Consider the following 24,208-nt stretch of genomic DNA (forward strand, 5'->3'; position numbering starts at 1 on the left):
CTTTAGATCAAAACAACTTTACTTAGGCCATAAACAAGAGGATTTGAAACCAATACACAACACTTCATGGTGACAGTCTTAAAACAGCTAGCATTTCTTCCAGATGGCAATGATTTGCCCCAAGCGTTCATTTCTTATTTTGAAACACACTACAATGGGAGGAGAAAGACAGGCTGAGGACCCTCTTTGAGGGCAGAGTTGAACCCACATTTCCCATAGAATGAAGACAAATGCTTAAGTACAAAACCAAATCAGTTATTTGTATATTTCCATGAATCTATACACATTTTAAATGTATTCACAATAAAGTCTTTTTCATTTTATCATGTTTCATCATGTCCCTCTTTCATACGTTATTATCGTTTTGACAGCAAAATTTCCTTACAGCCAATTAGTCACCCACAAAAATGAAGGTTTATGGTGAAAATACCAGATACATATTGGTCTTAAAGTCATACACCAGAAAATTACCTAATGATTTTGCCTTCTTTACCCCTTTTAACTAAATATCTTAAAATTCCTATCATTTTTGGTTTGTAAATACTTGAGTCCATCCACTTCACACCATTGTCTCTGGCCTGGCTGCTACAATAACACCCTTGCAGGACCTTCTACTATCACTATCAACACCCTGCAGGCCTGTTAGGTTTCCTGCTCTCACACACTCTGTGCTTCTTCTTAGCAGGTCCTACAAGAATTACAACCCACAAACCAATTACCGAATTCCATCCTTAATGTCTGCCTGCACCTGAGAACTGTGAGTTCCATCACTGCAGGGCTCTGGGTTGTCTCATTAATGGCTATGGGCTGAGTTCCTAGCCATGTACATGGCCCAAATGAACACATTTCCTCCTCATGTCACATACCTGAATTCTCCCAGTCTATGACCCAGCACAGTGCTCGCTCCTCTCTGTTCTCCCAAAACCACTGCCAATCCCATCACACCACTCACCATGTATTGCCTTGCATCATGAGGTGCTGTCTGGGTCAGAGTCACATCTCCCACAGAGACTATGAGCTCTAAAGGACAGAAAGAATAGGAGAGACGTAAAAAAGTTTCCTCCACTGATAATGCTAGAAAATGTTTCTGCAATTATTTTAACACTAATTTTGAATTTTCCAATGCATTTAGCAAACTAACAAAATTAAGAGGATGCTGAACCGAATTAAAGTTTACAACTAACTTTTAAGATGTCTTTAATACTTGTCTTGCTGACTCAAAACCATCAGTAGCTAAAAAGACTGGAAATTTGGGCATATTCCATCTCTAATTTTTTTAAATATATTTTATTGATTTTTTACAGGGAGGAAGGGAGAGGGATAGAGAGTTAGAAACATCAATGAGAGAGAAACATTGATCAGCTGTCTCCTGCACACCCCTTAATGGGGATGTGTCCGCAACCAAGGTATATGCCCTTGACCAGAATCGAACCTGGGACCCTTCAGTCCACAGGCCAACGCTCTACCCACTGAGCCAAACCGGTTAGGGCTCCATTTCTAATTTGTTAAAAGATTTGGGGAGAATAACTATTTCTCCTCCCCCTCTCCATACTCTAGTATCTTTCACAATGAGACCAGCATTCAAATTCAAACATAACTATAATCCTGTAGAGATAAGTTATCCTTGATTTTCATTCTCCACTCTTCCCATAGAAGAATGGTATGAAAGTGAATGACTTTCCAAATCCTTAAACTTCAAAAAAAAATGTTTAAAAATCTCAAATAAATATTAAATGCAAAAAGTTTCAATGTGGAAGCACCTCCCTAAAGTCTTTTTAACTAAATACCAATGAGCTTAAGGTGGATTTTCAAATGGCTCATGAAAACAGTTTCAGGTGTTTAGCTATATCAATCACTGGGATTCATAAATAGCAGGCACCAAGTAACATCTGAATAATGATTATTTTTCAGACTAAGACCCTCAAGATAAATCTAAGGCCTAGACAGCTGATCTTGCCACTACGGGCTACTCGCTGCCAAAAGAATCAAATTCAAACTCCATGCTTGCTATTTAAGGCCCTCCACAATCTGAACCCAACTCCTTCCAGGCTTAATCTCAGTTATCTTCCCCATGAAGATAACCTATCACTCCAGATTTTCCCCGTTGCCTAAAATACCAAATTCTACCATATCCCCCAGATTGTTCTTTGCTGTTGCTCTTCTGAAATCTACAACCCTATGAATTTGCCGACTGAATTCTACCCACCTACCTCTGTCAAATGTCACCTCTTCTGTGAAGCCTTCCCTGGTTCCCTTAAGAAGTCATCATCTCATTCCCTGTAGACTTCCCTCTTAGTCTGTACTTACCTCTTTTATAGCACTTACCAGAGACTGCCTCATAGTACAGTCATGTGTGCACATGTCTAACTTCTCCACTAGATTATTAGCTCCTTGAGGACATGGGTTGATTCATAGTCATTTCTGGATCCTTCACAGCCCCTGGCAGAGCATCCTGCACACAGTAGGTGATGAATAAAGGTTTACTGTCTCACCAATAGTATTATGTCTCTATGTTGCTACTGTGCATTTCCCTTTCACATATATTCACAACAGAGATGCATTATCAAAACCAGACAAAAACCTTTCCACTGATTCATACAACACTGAATGAGCCAATACGTGTGGGGCACTGTCGCAGGTTGTGTGCTGAACACAAAGATGAGTAAGACACAGCCTGCAATCCTAAAGGAGCTCAGAACCCACATACAAACACATTTTTAAATAAAAATAACACAATGCAATAAACACAAGAAAAGAGGTATGCACTGGGTCTAGGCCCTGGGGTAACACAAAGGAACGTGCTCACGGACCTAGAATGGGCAACAGCCAGAATCACTAACACGCTCGTTCACTGTGCAACAGCTGAACATTCATTATGCGATCCTCCGGGATGCTCCTACAGATAGAACATCTGAAAACACTGACTATGCAACTGACCTCCTAAAGGTATAGTCAGGCTGTGTTATGGATGCAAACTTTAATTCAAAAGCCAAGGAATCTGCTACAGGTGGAAAAGCAATCATTTTCTGCGTCTGCCTATTCCAGGTTGGTTTGGAAGCAGGGAAAGTGAGAGAGCTGTTTTGAAGAGTTAACACGTGCAGAACATCGTTCTATGTAGAAAGAGTTGCAAATGTGACTGCGCTTTTATGAAGACGTCCTCTTTTCCCCCCAGATGAATCTGCAGGCCCATCACCTTCCTCCGGCTGAATTGCGTGTTTCCCTGTTTGCATCTCCCGCCAGACTGTGAACCCCAACCCGGCCAGGATGGGCTGGCTCACGGTCCACCTCCCCGGCGACACGCGGACGACACCAGGCGGGGACCAGCGCACGCTCCCCAGCAATGAATGAAAGCTCTTATCTGTCACTCCTTTGTACCTAGGGGACCCGGGCCTCGGGGTCGCCTTCTTGCCCTGCGCTGCAGATCTGAAGAGGGGCTGTCCGAGCTTAACTTTCAGGCGCGTCTGGCCGCAGCCCAGGCCTCCAGCCCCGTGAAAATCCAGACACTCGCCAAGCTCCCTCTTCGAACCCCCGCAAGGTGGTCCTTTTACCTGCAAAAAGGCTCCCGGGCCGTGAGGTCACCGTCAGAGTAGAGCCAGGCTTAAGCTGCAGCCGCCGAGACCACGGCGCCGCCAGCGCCTCCGGAACAGGAAACGGAGGGAATGAAAAAGCAAACCCGAGAAAAAGCAGGACCTCGGGCGGGACACAGCGGGACTCGCCGCCGCGCCTCGCGCACCGTGATTGGCGCGTCAACGACAGCGCTGGGCATCTAAGCCAATCGCCCTCATGGGGCCCTCGGGCGCCCGCCCTCTGCCCTTCGCGTCCTCCAATCCGGAACCGCAACCGGGTGAGCGCGCTGTGCGCCCGGGGAGGCGGTAGGGTCGGCTCTCCGGCTTCTGCAGGTCCTCGGGCTCCCGGGACGCAGCCGAGCGCGGAAACATGAGCGACGCGGCGGGAGAAGGCCCTCGCGTCCGGCGCTACCCCGAGCTCCCGGTGTGGGTGGTGGAGGATCACCAGGAGGTGAGCGGGCGCGGCGGAGCCCCGGCCTGGGAGGCCGGACAGAACCGGAATGTGGTACCGGCGCGGGTTGCCTTGCGGTGGGGAGAACCCCAGGACCTTGGAAAAGTAGGCGCTGGCGTTTCTGGGGCACTTAGTCGGCCACGGGCAACTCATTTAACTCGCACGCTTTGCCCCAAAACCCCGCAGCCAACCACTGGTAGTGCCGGGATTCGAACCTTGGGCAGTCTGGCCGCAGAGCCCGGAATCCCTACCTTTACCTGCACCTTAGCGCGAGCTTCCTGCTGTCTGGTCGCCAGCACTGTCCTGCTGTGTGGGTGGGAGGCTTTTTGTTAAGAATGCGCACTGTCATCTGTGAGACGGGTACAGTCACCGTAGCCTTCTTGGAGCCGTTAGTGTTATTGTGTGCAGTGTGCACGTACATTTTTTAGCACGGTGTCCCCGTTTCTAAACACTAAAGATAGTTTCTATACATGAAGAGTTGCTAAAACAGTGCCTGAATGCAGATTTCTGGAAGCCTACAAACGAGGTCCATGGATCTGAAACTTTTAAGTTGCCGGGAGCTGGTCCATCCTTGCTGTTTCAAGGGACCTGGCATATATGGCATACTGTTCTTAATATGTTTGCTCACCTTCTTGGCACTATGTGTTTTAACCAAGGTCACCTCTCTGAGAAAGGTTGTTTCCCCAGGTAGGGATTTTCCCCTGAAGTTAGGGAGGGAATAAAACCCCTTAACTAAGTGCCAGGCGGGTAATTAATCACTTGAACTACGAACAATCATGCTTAAGCTACATAATCTTTACTCCCTGGAATGGAGATAAGAAACGCCCTAACCTTTGGAATAGAGATTGATAGGATTGGAATCAACTGGTATAAATACAGATGTAACAAGACAACAGGACACAGAACCTACACACAGAACCTAGACACAGAACCGACACAGAAGAACTTCACTGGAGAAAACATGACAAAAGATCCTGGACAGAAACTGGCCACAGAACCTAGAGACAGAACCTAGCGAGAGAACCTGGCTGAAGATTCTAGAGACAGAACCTGGCTAGAACCTGGTGACTGAACCTGGCTGGACAGAACCAGTCTGGAGAACCTAGCGACAGAACCTGACGACAGAACCTGACTGGAGATCCTAGATAGAACCAGGAGAGAGAACCCAACCATGCTGGTCAACTGAACGCTGCCTCCGTGTCATTCCTTCTTCGCCGACTCCGTCCACACCTTTGGGGACCCCTGGACCTGCTGGGGTGGGACCCCAGCATTAAGTAGCATTAATAAACTTTGAGAATTCTCTGGATATGAAAGAGGAAAAGGGTGATCCCGGATTTATGGGTGGAGAAAGTTAAGAGGAGAGGAAGGAAGTTTGGCTTCTCAGGACCTGGACACACACTGTGTGTGTGGACCTGAGAGAAAGAGCAAGTGTGGGTTAGGCGGTGCCTTCAAATTCAGTCTCTCTCTTTCTTTGTTTCTTTCTTTCTTTCTTTCTTTCTTTCTTTCTTTCTTTTCTTTCTTTTCTTTCTTTCTTTCCTCTCTCTCTCATAACTCATTGTGGGGTATTTCTTAATCAATTCATTGGAGTGATATCTATACAGTGGGGCCTTAACCTACGATTTTAATTCCTTCCGAGACTGAGCTCATTAAGGAGCTCGTTAACTCAAATTACTCTGTCAACTCAATGCAAAAAATTGGCCGAGAGACAGCTGGTATCTCAAAAAACTCATTAGTCGGGACACTTGTAAGTCAAGGCCCCACTGTACTAATAAAATGGTAATATGCTAATTAGACCAGGTCCACCATCCTTCTGGACAAAGCTTTGGTGTCTACCGAGGCAGAGGTGGTTAGGGGCGATCAGGCCGGCAGGGGAGAGCAGTTAGGAGCAATCAGGCAGGCAGGCAGGTGAGTGGTTAGGAGCTAGCAGACCCAGATTGCAAGAGCGATATCTGACTGCTGGTGTAAACCGGCAATCAGACATCCCCCAAGGGGTCCCGGATTGGAGAGGGTGCAGGCCGGGCTGAGGGACACACACACACCCGCCCTGCCTGCACAAATTTTGTGCACTGAGCCTCCAGTTGGTTAATAAAATTATATAGGTTTCAGGTATACAGTTCTAATTCATCTGTACATTGTATTGTGTGTTCACCACTCTAAGTCCTTTATCCCACCTTGACTCTCTTCTAGCTTCCATTCCCTTTTCTCTTTGTCAGTGTCTATGAGGGGTTTTTTCTTTGCTTAGTCAAATTCAGTCTTAAACCTACAAATATACAGACTGTATCAGGACCAAGCCCTATAGACCGCCTAGACCTGTGGTCAGCAAACTGCGGCTCTTTGGCCTCTTGAGTGTGGCTCTTCCACAAAATATCACGTGCGGGCACGCACGTACAGTGCGATTGAAACTTCGTGGCCCATGCGCAGAAGTCGGTATTTTGTGGAAGAGCCACGCTCAAGGGGCCAAAGAGCCGCATGTGGCTCGTGAGCCGCAGTTTGCCGACCACTGGCCTAGCCCAACTGCCTCTCCTAAAGTATGGAAAGGGCCCTGAGACCCAGAGTAGCGTGAACACATCTTTAGTGCCAGAACATGTATGAACTAGCAGGTGTTTTCTGAGCCTTCATCCTTTGTTTTTTCACATTGTTAAGTTTGTTGTGGTGGCAAGATGACAGCAGAGGTACCCATTAGAGCCTTTGGAGGTGCAAGTTGGAAGTTCTGAGGGGAAAAATAAAGCTTGAGATCGTTATCTAAATAATCTACAATGAGCACCTTTTCCGACATGTATTTTCCTGCTTGCTAACAACGTGGTGTGCTTCAGATTACGTGCAGTTACATTTAACGTTTTCAGTCTGCAGATGAGTGTATGCTCGTGATGTCAGTGCCAATTCTGAATGTGTGCATGTGTCTTTCACAGGTTCTGCCGTTCATATACCGCGCCATTGGCTCAAAACATCTTCCTGACAGTAATATAAGTTTTGTGCATTTTGATTCACATCCAGATCTCCTTATTCCTGTGAATATGCCAGCTGACACCGTGTTTGATAAGGAAACTCTTTTTGGGTAATATATGGTTTTGTTAATGATTGTTTATGTGCTTGAAATACCATTTGCAATAGATAATAAGCAGTTAAGGGATATAGATTTTGTTAAGCTTAGAAGTTTGCTTTGTTTGCCTTTTATATTTTATTTAGAGCTAGTGTTGACAGACTTTTTCTTAAAGAGCCAGGTAGTAGATATTTTAGGCTTGCTGGCCATATGGTCTCTGTTGCAACTGCTTATCCCTGCCCTCCTAGTGTGAAAGCAGCTCTAGACAGTATGTAAACAAATGGCTGTGGTTTTGTTCCAGTAAAACTTTATTTACAAAGACAGGTGGCTCAGCCAGTGTTTGCCAGATTCTGCTATAAAATACAGAATTTTAGAAAAAGAAGACACTTGGTAAGTTATTTGAGCCAATTCTCCCTTCCTCTCCATTTTAAAACTGAGGCACAAGAAAATGTGCAGTAATTTAATTTGTATATCTTGTCTTCCAGTATTGAGTTTTTTCAACCTCCCAATTTGTTACTTTCAGGTCACAAATCCTGCTGATTTTCAGTTATATAGAATCATTGAGATGAAAGTGAAATGGTAACTCTATTCTTCATGAAGGATCATACCTAATGTATCTCTAAATAGTTACTTATTAGTTTCTCTTCTGTAAGAAAGTTCCCTGAAATTCTGTCCCTGCCTCTTTAAGTGCATATTTGGTAGCATGTAGCCTATTTGTACAATATAAAAAGTTACATAGCAGTAATTTTTCTGATTTATAAAATTAAAAGATAGATACTTGTGTGATTTAATTTTACCCTACTATATTTCGCTTTTTCCAAAACCCCAATTCAGAGCACTAGTTTCTAAAGAAACATGGTAGCTCTGCCATTGTCCTTACTCTTTTATATTTAGAGGTTCTATGTCTTAGAAATTGAAAAGAATTATGAAACAGGGATGCAGACTGTACAGTTAGTCATAGAATAATAGTTGTTAAACTTTTTAGTCTCAGGATTCCAATACTCTTAAAAATCATTGAGCTTTTTCTTTAATGTGGGTTATATCTATTGATATTTACCATGTTTGAAATTAAAACTGAGATGTATATAAAATATTAATTTCAAAATAACAATAGCCCTCTATACCAGTGATGGCGAACCTGTGACACGCGTGACACAGAGGTGACACGCGAACTCGTTTTTTTTGGTTGATTTTTCTTTGTTAAATGGCATTTAAATATATAAAATAAATATCAAAAATATAAGTCTTTGTTTTACTATGGTTGCAAATACTAAAAATTTCTACATGTGACACAGCACCAGAGTTAAGTTAGGGTTTTTCAAAATGCTGACACGCCGAGCTCAAAAGGTTCGCCATCACTGCTTTATACGTTAGCATCAAAAATTTTATGGAAAAAAAGCAAATGTATTTTCTAAAGCAAAAAAAAAAATCTAGTAAGAAGAGCAATACTGTTTAAATTTTTGTAAATCTCTTTTATATTTGCCTTTATAGAAAGCAGATGGATTCTCATATCTGCTTCTGCATCCAGTCTGTTGCCATATGTTGTTTTGGTGGAAAAAGATTCAGGAAGATAATTTTCATAGCCTTTTCAGATCATTGTGAATATTCTTTAATATTATACAGACATTTGATAAGTGTTAGTTTCCTAAAGCTTAGCTAGACTGTAGAATCCAACAATTCAGATTCAAGTCTGAATAACCATGGTTTATTAATCAGTTTGGTATTTAGCCTGCAATTGAATCAAAAGTGCTTTTCCTTGAGACAACCACTTACTTCAAAGTATATAGCAGAAGTGCTTTCCGTGCACTTCTCATTTTGTGATATAAAAATAGATATAAGCCACATTTTAAAATGTATACTCAAGATCAAGTTATAATCATGAAGGACATTCTTACCTGAAACTGACTGTGATGGGGTGGGGAGAGCGTTAGTGCATGGTAGTGAAGAATACAGTGACTACTAGTAGAGTTTGGTTCTGTTACCTTGATTAATCTTAGGACATCAACCCTCCATTGCTTTGCACCACCTGTGCAAATGTCAATACCATAAGAAAACGAAAGAATGCCTTAGTGTTTTAGGAAAACTGTTTTTAACTAGTGGTCACAAGAAAGGTCTCAGGCACCTCCCAAGGGTCCCTCAGACCATGCTTTGAGACCTACTGTCTTAAAATATTATTGTGAATGAAATTACATTTGGAAAAAAATCACTCACTAATAGTTTCATTCTTCCTTTCTGTTTCTCTTCCAGAGAATTAAGTATTGAGAACTGGATTATGCCTGCAGTTTATGCTGGCCATTTTTCCAATGTAATATGGCTTCATCCCACATGGGCTCAGCAAATCAGAGAGGGTACACATAACTTTTTAGTAGGCAAAGACACTTCTACCACAACAATCAGGTAATTTCCTCATATTTATGACTATGAAAGGTTGAATGCTTCTATCTTATGTTGGATTCCTGCAATAATTTATAAGTATCTCAACATATATATAGAGTCAGATTTAGCCTCAGCTCTTCCAAAAAGAGTTCTCAAACACCAGGAACAGGTTTTCAAGTCTCTTGACCTTCTTCACACACCATCTATATTTTGTTACTGGTCAAGATTTTTGTTGTGTTTTTTTTCCAGTCCTCACCCGAGGATATGTTTGGTGGCTGTTTTTCTGTTGATTTTTAGAAAAAAATAGGAAGGGAGAGAGAGAAAGACATTGATGTAAGAGAAAAACATCTGTAAGTTGCCTCTCATGGGCCCCAACTGGGAATACCAGGATCGAACCTTCAACGTTTTGGTGTATGGGACGACACTCCCTCTAACTGAGTCACCAGGCCAGGGTGCCAAGTTGGTTTTTGAATAACATGATCTTCATCATCTAGAATTTTAGCTCCATTGTTGACTAACTCCATTAAATCGTTCAAGTACTTTTTAGATTTAAATATTTAATGATACATTTACTATTTTCTTCCAGTATAACTATGATCTGCTGAATGGAGCAATTAGTAGTGAAAAAGCAGAATTATCTCAATTTTATCTTTTAATTTTTTTATTTTTGATTTCAGAGGAAGGGAGAGGGAGAGAGAGAAACATCAATGATGAGAGAGAATCATTGATCGGCTGCTGGCTGCACGCCCCCTACTAGGAATCGAGCCTGCAACCTGGGCATGTGCCCTTACCAGGAATAGAACGGTGACCTCCTGGTTCATAGGTCAATGCTGAACCACTGGGCTCACTTTTTTTTTTTTTTTTTAATCTAATGGCTATAAAGTAGATTTGGTGTTTTAATTTTATTAACATGATCAGTTTTAGATAATCTAAATTAAATTACAGAATACTCTGTCAGTTTACATGTGCAACTATTTTTGTTGTAAAGCTATGTAATCAATGTTTTGTGTATCTTCTTAATTCTCTTGTGATGAGATGAATGTTTTAAGTAGTGGAACTATAACTTTCTATAACCTGGAGGATAGTGGGATTAAATGGTCATACATGGAAAATGAAATCTTTCTCACTGAAAATGATAGTTTTTACTTCTGGCTTACCTTCGTGATACAACTCACTTTTGTTATATATTATTATCAATTACACAAATAACTTAATTTTGTATATATGAAATTGTATTTATTGAGGATATAATACTAAATAAATAGGGTTCCTCATATAATAAATATTATACATAATTCTAACATATGTGAAAGAGTGGTAGGGTTTTTATCAATACTTCATTGAGTAGGCCTGCTTTAACCTATAACAGATTTCTGCAAAATCAAATAATTTTGAGTAATCTGAAATAGACATTTGAAACTCAGTGTAATAACAATATTAGGAAGATTTTGATTATCTCATGATCGTAATCCTACAAGTAAAAATTTATGAAAGAAATTCCCATACATGTAGGTATACAGTCTGAAATGTGTATGTTTGTACTGATACTAACAAAGTAAAATATCCATTATTAAAGAAGAATACAAATTTAGGTTAAGCCTTTGTCTTTTTTAGGATGATACAATTTTTAATAAGCCTGGACATTAGCTTTATTGCATCATTAATCTTTTTTGGGACAATTATGTCTTTTTCAATTTAAGGCTGTATATGTTGGAGTAGAATGGGTGGGAGTAATTATTAACCATTATTTTAGTTGGATAGAGCCTGCATTCACTGTTCATAACACTTACCAAGGCATAATATAGTTGGAAAGGTAAGATCATGCCAATGTGTCTAAAATCAGAAATCTGCAACTTGTGAAATACGTGCTGCACATGTACAAGATTTTTTTTAAGTTGCTGTTTATATTAAAACTAGAGGCCCGAAGCATGAAGATTCGTGCAAGAATGGGCCTTCCTTCCCCTGGCTGCCGGCACTGCCTTCGCTCCGGCCCAGAGCCGCCTTTCCGCCTTCCCATGCTGCCCAGAGGCCTGGAGCGGCTGGGGCGGTGCAGAACGCCTGTGTCATCGCCATGGCAATGACACAAGCATCCCAGCCACCCAGTGTCTGTGTATGCAAATTAACCTTCCATCTTTATTGGGTTAATTTGCCCTCCATTTTGTTGGGTTAATTTGCATACTCACTCCTGATTGGCTGGTGGGCGTCACAAAGGTGCAGTCAATTTGCATCTTTCTCTTTTATTTAGTGTAGATATTATGATTATATCAAGTTTAACGAAGCTTTGAAATACATCAGAGGGAGCTTCTATTATAAGAATTATTTCCAGATGTGTAATTTTTCTCTTAAGTGATTTTCTTTTTTGAGGAGGGGGAGATAGAGTTTCAACTGGTATGAGAGAAAGCCAAGGCACCGGCTTGAATAGCATCATTTTCCTTTCTCAGATTAGTTTACTGCATTCAGTCCAGGGCCCAGATGGCAGTTCTGTCGTTTAGGTAACCCCAGTTCCTTCTATCTTTTTGCCCCATTATCTCTAGAATGTTGCCTTTGTCCTCATATTCCAAGTGGGCTTGCCACTTCCATGTCATATGCCAGTAGTTGGGGAGGGAGAGCAAGGCGAGAACTTAGTCAAATGTGACTGGGCAGTTGTGTGCCCAGTTAAAAACTTGGGGAATGCTATTTCTACAGAAGCATAGGAAGTGCAAATATTAAAGACAGCTCTCAGGTTTTGTCTAATATGTCCTTTCTTATAGATCTGCAATGCCATGGAAATGCTATATGAAATATCAATTAATTTATCTATTCATCTTTAAAATAGTTTTTTCCTCTGATCCAGGGTAACAAGTACAGATCACTACTTCCTAAGTGATGGTCTTTATGTAACTGAAGACCAGCTAGAGAACCAAAAACCTTTACAATTGGATGTAATTATGGTAAAGCCATATAAACTCTGTAACAATCAAGAGGAAAACGATGCAGTGTCTTCTGCTAAGAAACCAAAGCTAGCACGGGAAGACACAGAACACACTGCCTCTACTAACTGTGCCTCTTGTTCAGAAGGATTGGAAAAGGACACAGTGACCCAGAGAAGGGTCCACACCAGCCTGGAACCTTCATGTTCACGTTCTTCTGAGAGCCAGGAATGCCAGACTACAGTCAGCTCTGGAGAAATTCTGGAAATTTTGAAGAAAGGGGATGCATTTGTTTTAGATATTGACTTAGATTTTTTTTCAGTCAAGAATCCCTTCAAAGAAATGTTCACTCAGGTAAACATTTTTAAAATGTAGATCTTGAGAATTATATGACATTTCTGTAGATCAGGGATCAGCAAACTTTCTGCAAACAGCCAGATAGTAATGACTGTATTGGGGTCATCATATGGCCTCTGTCACATATTCTTCCTTGTTGCTCTTTCAGAGCCTTTGTAATTATATATACCATCCATAACTTGAAGGCCATACAAAAACAGACCCCTGCTCTAGATAGTATTTATTATTTTGCATCTATTACTAGTAATTGGGGTGATGTGTGCATGGATGGTTGAAAAACAAAAGTGATATAATAGAAGAAAGTGTGTATATTAAAGAATGTCAGTCTCTTACCCATTCCCATACCCTCAGATTCTTAGCTTGAAACAAATACTATGGCCAGTTTTTTATGCTATCTTCCCAGAGATGATTTATATATATGTATATACTAGAGGCCCGATGCACGAAGATTTGTGCAAGAATGAGCCTTCCTTCCCATGGTTACCAGCACCGCCTTCGCTCCTGCCGGAGCCGCCTTTCTGCCTTCCCACACTGCCCAGAAGCCCGGAGCGGCTGGGGCGGTGCAAAATGCCTGCATCCTGCCCCCGGCCGCTCGGCACCTGCAAATGCAAATTAACCTGCCATCTTTTTTGGGTTGATTTGCATAGTCACTCCTGATTGGCTGGTAGGCATCGTGAAGGTATGGTCAATTTGCATCTTTTGTATTAATGTAGATATATAGCCTATCTAATAATAGAGAAACATGATAATTAACTGTAACTTCGCTACCCTTCCCATTGGCTAATCAGCGAGATATGCAAATTAACTGCCAGCCAAGATGGCGGCTGGCAGCCAGGCAGCTGAAGCAAACAGGAGGCTTGCTTGCTCCAGTGACGGAGGAAGCCAAGGTTCCCCGCCTGCCGCTGCCGGCCTCTGAGCTTGCACTCTAAGCAACTATGTTGCAATTATAGAAGCTAAACAAACCCCAGAAACGTGCTTTCAGCCGTCAGAGCTGGAGCGAGCAGGACCGCAACAGTGTTACAATTATAGAACCCAAACAAACCCTAGATTCCTGTTTTCAGCAGCCAAGGTCTCAGAGCTGGAGCCGAGCCTCAGAGCTAAAGCCAGCTCTCAGCTCCAGTGACAGCCATAGAAGGTAAATAAATCCCAGAATAAAAAAGGAAAGAAAAAAAAAGAGGTTGGGAGCTTCAGTCACCCACCAGCCTGAAAACGGCCCTCAGCCCCTCACCCAGACTGGCCAGGCACCCCAGTGGGGACCCCCACCCTGAAGGGGGTGTGACCAACTGCAAACAGCCATCATCCCCTCATCCAGGCTGGTTCATAGGTCAATGCTCAACCACTGAGCCAGGCTGGCCGAGCCCAAAGATATTTTATGTCTATAAAACCCTGTGTGACAAATTTTTCAGTAAACAATAAGGTGCCTAATTACACATGTACTTGTTATAATTAATTTTTGAGTCCTGTGATCCTTAGGATATCTCAGCAGATCTTAAATGCAAATCACCAGACAATACCAGTATGCACTGATCTAAAATAGAATTATGTATTTGGGAAACAGATGAGTTCATGGTCCAAATGAGCATTCAAGGGTGCATTTTATGGGCATGTGTATCTGTTTGCCTTCGTGTTCAGAAAGTTGTTCCAGATCTATTTTGGGGAGATTCAAATTAACTGTCTTTTTTCTAGGTTCAGTTTTTGATTTATAATGATGCTGCTGTACTTTACAATCCTTATTCTGTATACATATCAGAAGCCATTGTGATTTATCTAAATAATCATAGACCTCTACTTGTCATGCCCAGAAGGATAGAGTAAACTCTGAAGAAATTATAATATTTACAATGAAATCTGAATTGTACATTTTGCCTGATTTTCCCAGATAGATTTTTTAATGATTATGTAGGATGTTCTTGTATCACAGCCATTTTTCACTTAAAGCATATCATTGAAAAAAATAATTTTTTTTCTAGTATATTGATTTTTTTGTGTTATTTTTAGGAGGAATACAAAATCTTACAAGAGCTCTACCAATTTAAAAAGCCTGGCACCAACCTGACAGAGGTATCCTCCATTTATTTCTTTGGGGCTTATCTATTTGTCACATATTTAATAATATCTTAACAGTTTATTAGAGGGCTCTCAACTGTCCAAAATCTTTGTGTGTGTGTTTAATGGGGAAGTTTATGATTTGTACTTGAAAATCATGTTTTAATTAAATGAATTGCGATTTTTGTTTGTTTTACAGTATAGGGCATTTTTTAAATTATTTATTTTTAAATTAAGTTTATTGGGGTGACATTGGTTAATAAAACCATACAAGTTTCAAGTGTACAACCCGATAAAACAGCATCCGCATAGTGCATTGTACACTCACCACCTAAAATCAAGTCTCTGTTCCCGTTTATCCCCCCTTTGCCCACTTCTACTTCCCCCACCCTCCTTTACTTGTTTTTGAAAGAATAACTATAATCTCGGCTTTTCTGTGCATTTAAAGGAAGATTTGGTAGATTGTGTTGATACTCGAATTCACCAACTAGAAGATTTAGAAGCTACTTTTGCTGATTTGTGTGATTGTGATGATGAAGAAACTGTACAGAAATGGGCTTCAAACCCTGGGTAAGACCTTCAGGCATTTTTTTCTCCAACTCTACTATATTTCAGTCCTAGATAGATGGCTAGATTTACTAAATTGCTTTTAAAAATTAGTATTAAATTTCAACACAAATTTACTAGTTAGCATTTATTATTTTCTGTGTGCCCAGTATAATTCTAAGGTTTTCCTTGCATTATCTTATTTATTGCTTATAACAATCTTACAGCTTCATTATTATCATTTCTTTTTTATAGATGAGGAAACTAAGGCACAGAGGTTAAGTCATCCCAAATCACATAGCAAGTGGGTGTGCTTTTAGTCATTGTGCAGCAGCTGCCCCTATTATATACAAGATGTGGTGGGTTTCATGGAAGATTAAAGATGAGTAAGACAGCCCCTGTTCTAAGTAAAATAAAAAAAAATTACTAGACTAGTAAATTATGTGAAAATGTGCCTCTTTTTAAGGATAGCCCAACTATGAGTAGAAGAGTTTGTTTTCAAGCTGCCCATAGCATCAAGGAGCAAGATTTGAGAGCTGAGATTGTCATTGGGTCATTTATTTGGCTAATTCTCTCAGTGTCAACCTGAAAATAGGGAGACAAAAGTTCTTTTAAAGTGATCATCTGTTTATTTGGGGGCAGAGTGAAGAATGCCTTTAGTATTAATACTAGTTTGAAAGAATAGTAAGTGACATAAATATTATAGCTACCATTCTCTAAAGTAATTCTTTAAGTTATATAAACTCATAAGACCAGGTAACTAAAATAAAACTGTCAGACACAAACTTTGTGTGCCCATGAGCATAGAAGACCAGAACCAGCTTATTTTCAAATTGATCTCCCACAAACAGACTATTCTCCACATGTAAATGTGAGAAATCTGTCATAAGGTAGCAACAAAATATAGTTAGAATCATAGTAGTTCAAGCCACTAAGATTTGTTATGTAACAGTTATTGAAAACTAGAGGCCCAGTGCACAAACTCGTGCATGGGTGGGGTCCCTCGGCCTGGCCTGCGATCAAGGCCTATGGGGTGGGGAGTAGACAGCCAGCAGCGGGGAGGGACCCCAGGAGGTTGGCCAAGCAGGGGGGAGGGGCCGCGGGAGGCAGGCTGTGGGAGTGCACTGACCACCAGGGGGCGTCAGCGTTGAGCGTCTGCCCCCTGGTGGTCAGTGAGCATCATAGTGACTGGTCGATCTGGTCGTTCAGTCGTAATGGTCGCTTAGGCTTTTATAGAGAGAGATAATTCAGCAGGTCTCTGGGAGAATAAGGAGGAAACTAGAAAAGCAGTTATCTCTGGGGAGAGGAATTATTTGGCTAAATGATGAGACAGAGATACCTTCCTTTGCTGTGTGTTACTTATGCATAATCACATCAGTAAATAGTAACCCGGCACTTTAACATCAGTTCAGGCTTTTTTCAACACTGTGCTAAAGGCACTTTTCTTGCTGATCAAAGTGACTTTTAAAGTCACAGTAGAACTTGCATTTTTAAAGAAAAGGAAAAGCTCGGTTTCTCAAGTGCTAATTTTCAATCTTGAACACAATCTGTAACCTTTTTAGGTAAGGAAACAGCAGGGAACATTTTTAAGATGACATTTGAACAGCTTTATCTTTCATTTCCCAAGAACCATATTATTAGTGGTGAATTTTAAGGGTAATGTATCACTGGCTACTGTAATTTTGGTTGCGGTGATGTGATGTTTAATTGAGCTGTGGCTATTTTCCAGAATGGAATCACTAGTTCCACTTGTGCAGAGTTTGAAAAAACGGATGGATGTGCCAGACTATGAAATGGTAAATGATTTTATATTGAAGTAAAAAGTTGGCCCTTTCCAAAGGCATTTCTGGGTAGAAAACTGTGTTTTTTGTTAAAGTAGGTCACTTTTATTCGTGTTCTTGGGAAGTGTGAATGAATATTTTTTAAGTGGTGAAAAAGAAATAAATGCTTTTTAGAAGCTGGGACATTTTTAATTTTTCTAGGAATAACATATTTTTCCCAATTTTACCTATGAGGTAAAAGTGCTGTATTTTTTTGTCTGTGGGGTTTTGTTTTTGTTTCTGTCAGAGCTCTTCTTCCAGAGAAAAGAAAGAATACAAGTTTTTTTTTTTTTACTCCTTTCCTCCTTTGTTTCCTGACTCTGTAAAATTTTCTGATTATAAAAACCAAACAAAGACGCAGAAAGCGCTCTGGTGAATTGGTGCTGGCATCTTAACTGAATCAGCTGTACAACTGACTTTGTTTGCCAGCAGAGACTTGAATTCTGTGGCAAAAGAGAAACCTTTAATGATAATCTCTTTTATTTTGATATCATTCTGCAGTCTTTGAAGTATAAATTTTCCCAGCTGAAGTTCATGTGCTTTTTCTCTGATTTTGTGCCAGAGCTGAGACACACACACAGCCCCAGCCTTGTGTTCTTTTATTTCTGGTGCTTCTTAATATTTTATTTAATCATGGAATGCAATCGAACCACCTAATTTGAACTGAAGTTTACATATTGACTTAATGCTAACTTTATGAGAATAAAAAATACCAGCAAAAGAATATTTTGGTTAAATTGTGGCTAATCTAAGACTCATCTCTTTTTTTTGTACATTCAGTATTATTTTGTATTGCAATCAGGTGTACAGCATAGTGGTGAGACAACCATATACTTTACAAAGCGTTCGCCCAGTATTTCTAATACCCAGCTAGCACCATACATAGTCATCCTTCTTTTTAATGGCAGTTACTAAGAATGAAAGAGAAGCCCTGACCAGCAGAGCTCAATGGTTAGAGCATCGGCCTGTGCACCGAAAGGTCACAGGTTCAATTTCTGGTCAAGGGCACATACGTGGGTTGCAGATCCAACCCCAGCTCCTGGTCAGGGAACACAGGGAACATGTGGGAAGCAACCAGTTGATGTGTGTCTATCACATTGATGTTTCTCTCTCTCCCTCCGCTCCCTTTCTTTCCCTCCTCCTCTCCCTCCCACTCTCTCTAAAAATCCATGGGAAAAATATTCTCACTCCTTGGGTGAGGATTAAATAAAAAATAAAGAATGAAAGAGAAGACACTTAGGGTTTAAAAATGCTTGCGCTCATGTGATATTAATGCATGTGACTTCATGCAGATCTACTTTCACTGTTCCATCCATTGCGTCTGGGTTTTGTGATGGTTGGGAGGGTTTTATACATTGTTGAGAGAAGGGATGTCATGGGCTCAGTCACAGATTATATAATCAAATATGGCATGCCTATAGCTGCAGGGTTAGGACACCGAGTGTTTTAATCAATTTAGTAGAGAAGATCATGCAGAGTGTCATTTTACTACATTGACGGATCATTGCCAGTTAAATCTTTGATGTTAATCCAATAAAATAGCAGATTAGTGTTTTCCCCATGCTTTGCACTCATGTACGCTAGGCAAAACTGTGACATATTTGAGATCCAGTTTTCCAGAACTTTAAAGCAGAAGCTGCAAAATGCCAGCTTGTGAGCCACTTCCAGCTTTCAGGCATATTGAGTTTGGTGCCAGTCGCTTACATTTAAAATGCATGTGTAGATATCAGTAATATGTGCTTATACACAAAGGATACACAAGAAACTAGGAACAGTAGGTTAAATGAGATAGGAAGACTCTCCCTTATATTCTCCTAAAGCTTTGAATGTAGTACTAAGTGCATCTATTTAAAAAGAAAATAATACACTGAGAGAAAAGGTGAGAATATTATGTATAGTTTTATATCAGCTTTTAGAATCTAGGTGAAATGGATAATTTGCTAGAAACTGAATTGTCAGAAAGCCTCACGTAAATACAGAAACTGAATGAATCCATAATCATAAAATAAACTTAAAGAGTAGTTAAAGAACTATTTCTAGAAAAGGCATCAGGCTCAAATAAGAGTATAGGCCAGTTCTTACAAACTTGAGAGAATAAGTAACTTCTGTGGCACAGAAATTATTAAGGAAAAAAATCATCCCAATTCACAAAAATGTTAAAAGATTTGTCAGCAAGGCAATTAATGGATAAAGAATCTTCTAAAAACAATAAAGTCTTACAGTGTAATTTTTAATTGTCTTATTTTCAGGTTCATCAGGCTGGTCTAACCTGTGATTATTCAGAACTTCCTCACCATATCAGCACAGAACAAGAAATTGAGTATCTTATTCAGTCTGTATTTTATTTACTGAAAAATTTACCAAAACCTACTCTTGTAACAATTGCAAGGTAAGTGTGATAGCCTAAATAAAGGCCCATTAAAAATGTTCATGTCCTGATCTTAAGAACTTGTGAAAATGTTGGCTTATAGTGGCAAAAGGACCTTACAGGTGTTGATTAACTCAAGGATCTTAAAATATGGTGATTATCCTGGATTATCTCGGTGGATGGAATGTAATCACGGGGATCCTTACAAGGAAGATAGGTTCAGAGTCAGAGAGATTGGAAGGTGCGAGGATGTTGGCTTTGAAGATGGAGATGGGGCCACGCGGTCAGGAATGACTGCAGGCAGCCTATAGAACAGTGGTTCTCAACTTTCTGGCCCTTTAAATACAGTTCCTCATGTTGTGACCCAACCATAAAATTATTATTTTTTTTTAATATATTTTATTGATTTTTTACAGAGAGGAAGGGAGAGAGATAGAGAGCTAGAAACATCGATGAGAGAGAAACATCGATCAGCTGCCTCCTGCACATCTCCTACTGGGGATGTGCCCGCAACCCAGGTACATGCCCTTGACCGGAATCGAACCTGGGACCTTTCAGTCCGCAGGCCGACGCTCTATCCACTGAGCCAAACCGGTTTTTTGTTGCTACTTCATAACTGTAATGTTGCCACTGTTATGAATCGTAATGTAAATATCTGATATGCAAGATGGTCTTAGGCGACCCCTGTGAAAGGGTCGTTCAACTGCCAAAGGGGTCGCGACCCACAGGTTGAGAACCGCTGCTATAGAAGGTGGGAAGGCAAGAAAAGCCAAGAGAAGAAAAACGCAGTCCCGCGGCACCTTTATTTCAGGACTTCTGACCTCCAACAAAACTATAATAAATTTGTGTTGCTGTAAGCCTCTATGTTTGTGGCAAATTCTTATAGCAGTGGCAACCTTTCTAGATGAATTAATACAAATCTCCCTAAATGAATCTGCTGATTACTGATACAGTAATTCTTTAATCTATTTTTTTTTACGTTCTCAGCTCAAATTTCAGATACTGTATTTTCTCTTCCCTCTTAGTAATGGTTAGCAAAGAACATGTTATCTTGTCTTTGAAGTTGGTGTTTATTATTCAGATAAACACGGGAATTCCCATTTCTTTGTCCTACAGGGGAATATTTAGGTGCTGCCATGTTTTAGATTTAAACATACTAATGTGCTGAATAGTTACAACAATAAAAACTTTATTTTCTATGTTCATATTTGGGCTGGTTTTATAGAGAACTGTTAGATTCTAAAATAACTGCTTTAAATACTCAAATAATGTTTATGTTTTGTATGACAAGCATTTTATAACATCTTTTATGGCCCTACAACAAAATTCATAGGTAATCTAACTGCATAATTTTAAAGTATATGGATATTATACATAATATATAGATAATAGAATTGTCTTAGTCCATTCAGACTACAGTAGCAAAATATCATAGACCTGTTTCTTATATAAACAACAGAAATTTGTTTCTCACAGCCTTAAGGCTGGGAAGTCCAAGATGAAGACATCAGCAGGTTCAGAGTTGTGGTGAGGACCTGGGTCCTGGTTCATAGAAGCCATCCTCTCCCTATAACCTCATGTGGTGGAAGGGGTAAAGGAGCTCTCTGGGATCATGGTTGTAAAGGCATTAATCTCATTTATGAGATTCCTACCCTCATGACCTTATCACCTCCCAAAGGCTTACCTCCAGATATGATCACATTGGGAATTAGGTTCCAAATAATGAATTTTATGGAGGGGGGGTGGGGGTTCACAAAGACTTAGTCTTAGTCTATAGCAGTAACCTACTTATATACCTAATTTAAATATATGTTCATATATGTATATACACAGAAATATCATTGTAACATAAAGGAGAAGTGAAAGTCATTGATAAAAGTAATACATATTAAAACAGTCACAAAATGTAACAGTTACAAACGCAGACAGATACATGTTGTATGAGCCAAATAACTTGAACGATGCTGCCATAAGTGACAGTCTTTCTAGTTAAAACAGTCTCTTGGTCCAATCTTCCTTCAATTAACAGAGTAGTTAGTTTCATTTCTGAAAATTTTAGTACATATTGAATCTGTTTTCAAAAATACTTTATTCATATGATACATTCTGGGTTCAAACAATGAAAACCAGGACCCGGTTTTGCACTCTGTGAGTGCTCTGGGGGCTTGGAAAAGTACTGAGGACATAGAGGGTCATTCATATTTATGTTGCAGGACTATCCTGCATATTGTAAGCATTCTTGCAGCCCTGTCCTCTTTCTCTGGCCCCTAATTATGATTTGACAATCAAAAATGTACCTACAGAATTCCAAAACTCCCTTTTGGTACTCCCATCAAGAACCACTCCAGCCCTGGCCAGTGTGCTCAGTGGTTAGAGTGTCCGCACCAAAGGGTCCTGGTTTCTATCCCGGTCAAGGGCAGTACCAGGATTGCAGGTTCCTTCCCTGGCCCCAGTCTGGGCAATTGTGGGAGGCAACCAATCGATGTATCTCTTTCATCAATGTTTCTTTCTCTCTCCCTTCTTCTCTCTCTAAAAATCAATGGGGGGAGGGGTGGGAGGGGAAGAACCAATCTAACAGTGTTAAAGAGGCCAGAAATTTTTTTAAAGCATTTAACAGCCCCTTATTTGTCATAAATTAATCTTTTGTATATGATACTTCGTCACAGTAGGTCTTTATCCATATGTATATGTTGGACAGTATTTAATAATTTAACGTTGTTGTGTATCATTTATTATGTGTTAAATATTTACATCAAGCCCTAAAAATCACCAGAGAATGGAATGAGTTTATCACAAGTTAGGTTATTTAGTAAGACTGTTACTTGTTCAGTTTTAAATACTTGTGATAGGGAGTAGGCTAGATAACTAATCCCATTTCTATCTATAAAAGTTTCTACACCGCTCTTCCCAATCCATCCTTCTAAAATGGCTTCCTCACCCAGGTCAGAACCAGGAGACACTGATCAAATCATTTCAGATCTTAGTCCAGCTCTCTTTGTCAATGACGTCATAACTGCCTGGCCATTCAAGTTGTCCTTGGTGATTCCAGAAAAACTCCCAAAATGTCAATTTCTGTCCCATCCACTTGGCTCTTTTCCTCAATACTTACCACCTAGGAAATCAATCCCTACACCAGCACATTCCCACACTACATGTTGGACGATCCTATACACTCGTGTAGTTAACAGATTGTTTTTAGAAGCAGATCCCTGTTATCGGTTGGAAAGCCTCTTCCCTCCTGAGTTCTAGCCCCAATGTACACATCGAAGAAGGGAAGGATGCCAGTCACTACAATAATGAGCCCCAGGGTTCCCAGCAACATCTCCCTCTCAGGGCAGCAGCAGGCCAGTGAGGAAGCACCGGGCCTTTGAAGATGGGCCCTGTGCATATTAATCTTTCTCAGTTTCAGGTTCCTTTCAAGGGAAGGTAAACGTACCTGTTTCTTGGTGTGGCTGAGAAGATTAAAGAACGTAGTTGTGTCATGTACCTGACGTGAATAAACATTTAGTAGCTTTCAACTGCTATTCCAAAATTTAGCATACTTCCTATTTTATATTGATATCAACACATACAGGCTTTTCCTCGCTGCACAGTGATCTCATCCTATTTGTGTGGTTGAGGTTTTTTTCTTTCTCTTTTTGGTTCCAGGTCAAGTCTGGATGATTACTGTCCTTCTGAGCAAGTGGACGCCATTCAGGAAAAAGTCCTCAGTGTGCTCCGCTCCCTCTATGGGACTCTAGACCTCCACCTGGTGTACTCAGCAGAGTCCTCTCCACCTTGAAACAGCAAAACACTGGACTCCTATTACATTGCGATGTAGTAGCAGGTTTTCATTAACTTATTTGTAAATGAGTCTTCCAGAAAACACTTTGTCTTTATATTAACTTTGACTTAAAATCCTTCAGGTATTGTCAGTTGTTGAATGATGGCAATTTTGTTGGCATCAAGACTACCCCTGTTGCTTACCTTTCTTCCTTTCTGTGATTGTCCTCACTTTTGTGAGGGCGTTTTGTTTTTCCTCTTTTCCCTTTTTTCCTGTAAGTCAGTTAGACTGTATGATGCTGGGGTCCAACCCCAGCAGGTCCAGGGGTCCCCAAAGGTGTGGACGGAGTCGGCGAAGAAGGAAGGACACGGAGACAGTGTTCAGTTGATCAGCAGCCTAGCCAGGATCTCCAGCCAGGATCTCCAGCCAAGTTCTGGTCTGGATCTCCAGAGAGGTTCTGGTTAGGATCTCCAGCCAGGTTCTATGTCCATGTTCTCTTGCTAGGTTCTCCATGTTCTCCAGCCAGGTTCTGTAGCCATGTTCCCTCGCTAGGTTCTCCAGCCAGGTTCTGTCCAGGTTCTCCAGCCAGGTTCAGTCACCAGGTTCTAGTCAGGTTCTCTTGCCAATTTCTGTAGTCAGGTTCAGTCCAGGATCTTTTGCCATGTTCTCTCCAGCGAAGTTCTTCTGTCTCTAGAGAACGTTCTGTGTAGGTTCTGTGCCTAGGTTCTGTGTTCTAAGCTCTGTATTCTAAGTTCTGTGTTCTGAGTTCTGTGTCTTGCTGTCTTATTACATCTGTATTTATACCAGTTGATTCAATCCTATCAATCTCTATTACAAAGGTTAGGGCGTTTCTTATCTCCATTCCAGGGAGTAAAGATTATGTAGCTTAAGCATGATTGTCCATAGTTAAAGTGATTAATTACCCGCCTGGCACTTAGTTAAGAGGTTTTATTCCCTCCCTAACTT

At 40.6% G+C, this 24,208-nt stretch overlaps 2 protein-coding genes across 15 annotated transcripts in view; one reads left to right on the forward strand and one right to left on the reverse strand.

Annotated features, from left to right (window-relative positions):
- DROSHA (drosha ribonuclease III) overlaps positions 1-3,686 on the reverse strand; it is a 107,082-nt gene extending 103,396 nt beyond the window's left edge. For all 11 annotated transcript variants that reach the window (XR_004967544.1, XR_004967545.1, XM_036309108.1 and 8 more), the window contains exons 1-3: positions 3,549-3,686; positions 2,326-2,452; positions 953-1,020 (exon numbers count right to left, since the gene is read on the reverse strand). Coding sequence is in view for 9 of the 11 variants with exons in the window: in XM_036309108.1 (XP_036165001.1) it covers positions 953-972 (20 nt within the window). In the remaining 2 variants the exon portion in view is untranslated. The remainder of the gene's footprint in view (positions 1-952; positions 1,021-2,325; positions 2,453-3,548) is intronic.
- Positions 3,687-3,840: 154 nt separating this feature from the next.
- On the forward strand, positions 3,841-23,661 carry CUNH5orf22 (chromosome unknown C5orf22 homolog). Of its 4 annotated transcripts, none has more exons than XM_036310207.1 (9): positions 3,841-4,017; positions 6,927-7,072; positions 9,305-9,454; positions 12,267-12,696; positions 14,698-14,760; positions 15,194-15,315; positions 17,021-17,087; positions 19,361-19,500; positions 23,128-23,661. In XM_036310207.1, exons 1-9 carry the CDS (start codon positions 3,937-3,939, stop codon positions 23,258-23,260), a joined length of 1,332 nt encoding a protein of 443 aa, XP_036166100.1. In that variant the 5' UTR covers positions 3,841-3,936; the 3' UTR covers positions 23,261-23,661. The 4 variants fall into 4 exon arrangements, with proteins under 4 accessions (XP_036166100.1, XP_036166101.1, XP_036166104.1 ...); XM_036310209.1 differs by lacking the exon at positions 3,841-4,017 and adding an exon at positions 7,382-7,636 and having other exon boundaries at positions 6,940-7,072; XM_036310208.1 differs by lacking the exon at positions 14,698-14,760.
- Positions 23,662-24,208: the final 547 nt, after the last annotated feature.

This window comes from Myotis myotis, unplaced genomic scaffold, assembly GCF_014108235.1.
Source record: "Myotis myotis isolate mMyoMyo1 unplaced genomic scaffold, mMyoMyo1.p scaffold_m19_p_5, whole genome shotgun sequence".
NCBI lineage: Eukaryota > Metazoa > Chordata > Mammalia > Chiroptera > Vespertilionidae > Myotis > Myotis myotis.

What these genes read in the sequence shown, in the direction of transcription:
- CUNH5orf22 (XM_036310207.1), top strand. Translation starts at nt 3,937, where the DNA reads ATGAGCGACGCGGCGGGAGAAGGCCCTCGCGTCCGGCGCTACCCCGAG. An exon ending in TGGTGGAGGATCACCAGGAG is followed by an intron (nt 4,018 to 6,926) that starts GTGAGCGGGCGC and finishes TGTCTTTCACAG; the next exon opens with GTTCTGCCGTTCATATACCG. An exon ending in ATGTGCCAGACTATGAAATG is followed by an intron (nt 17,088 to 19,360) that starts GTAAATGATTTT and finishes TCTTATTTTCAG; the next exon opens with GTTCATCAGGCTGGTCTAAC.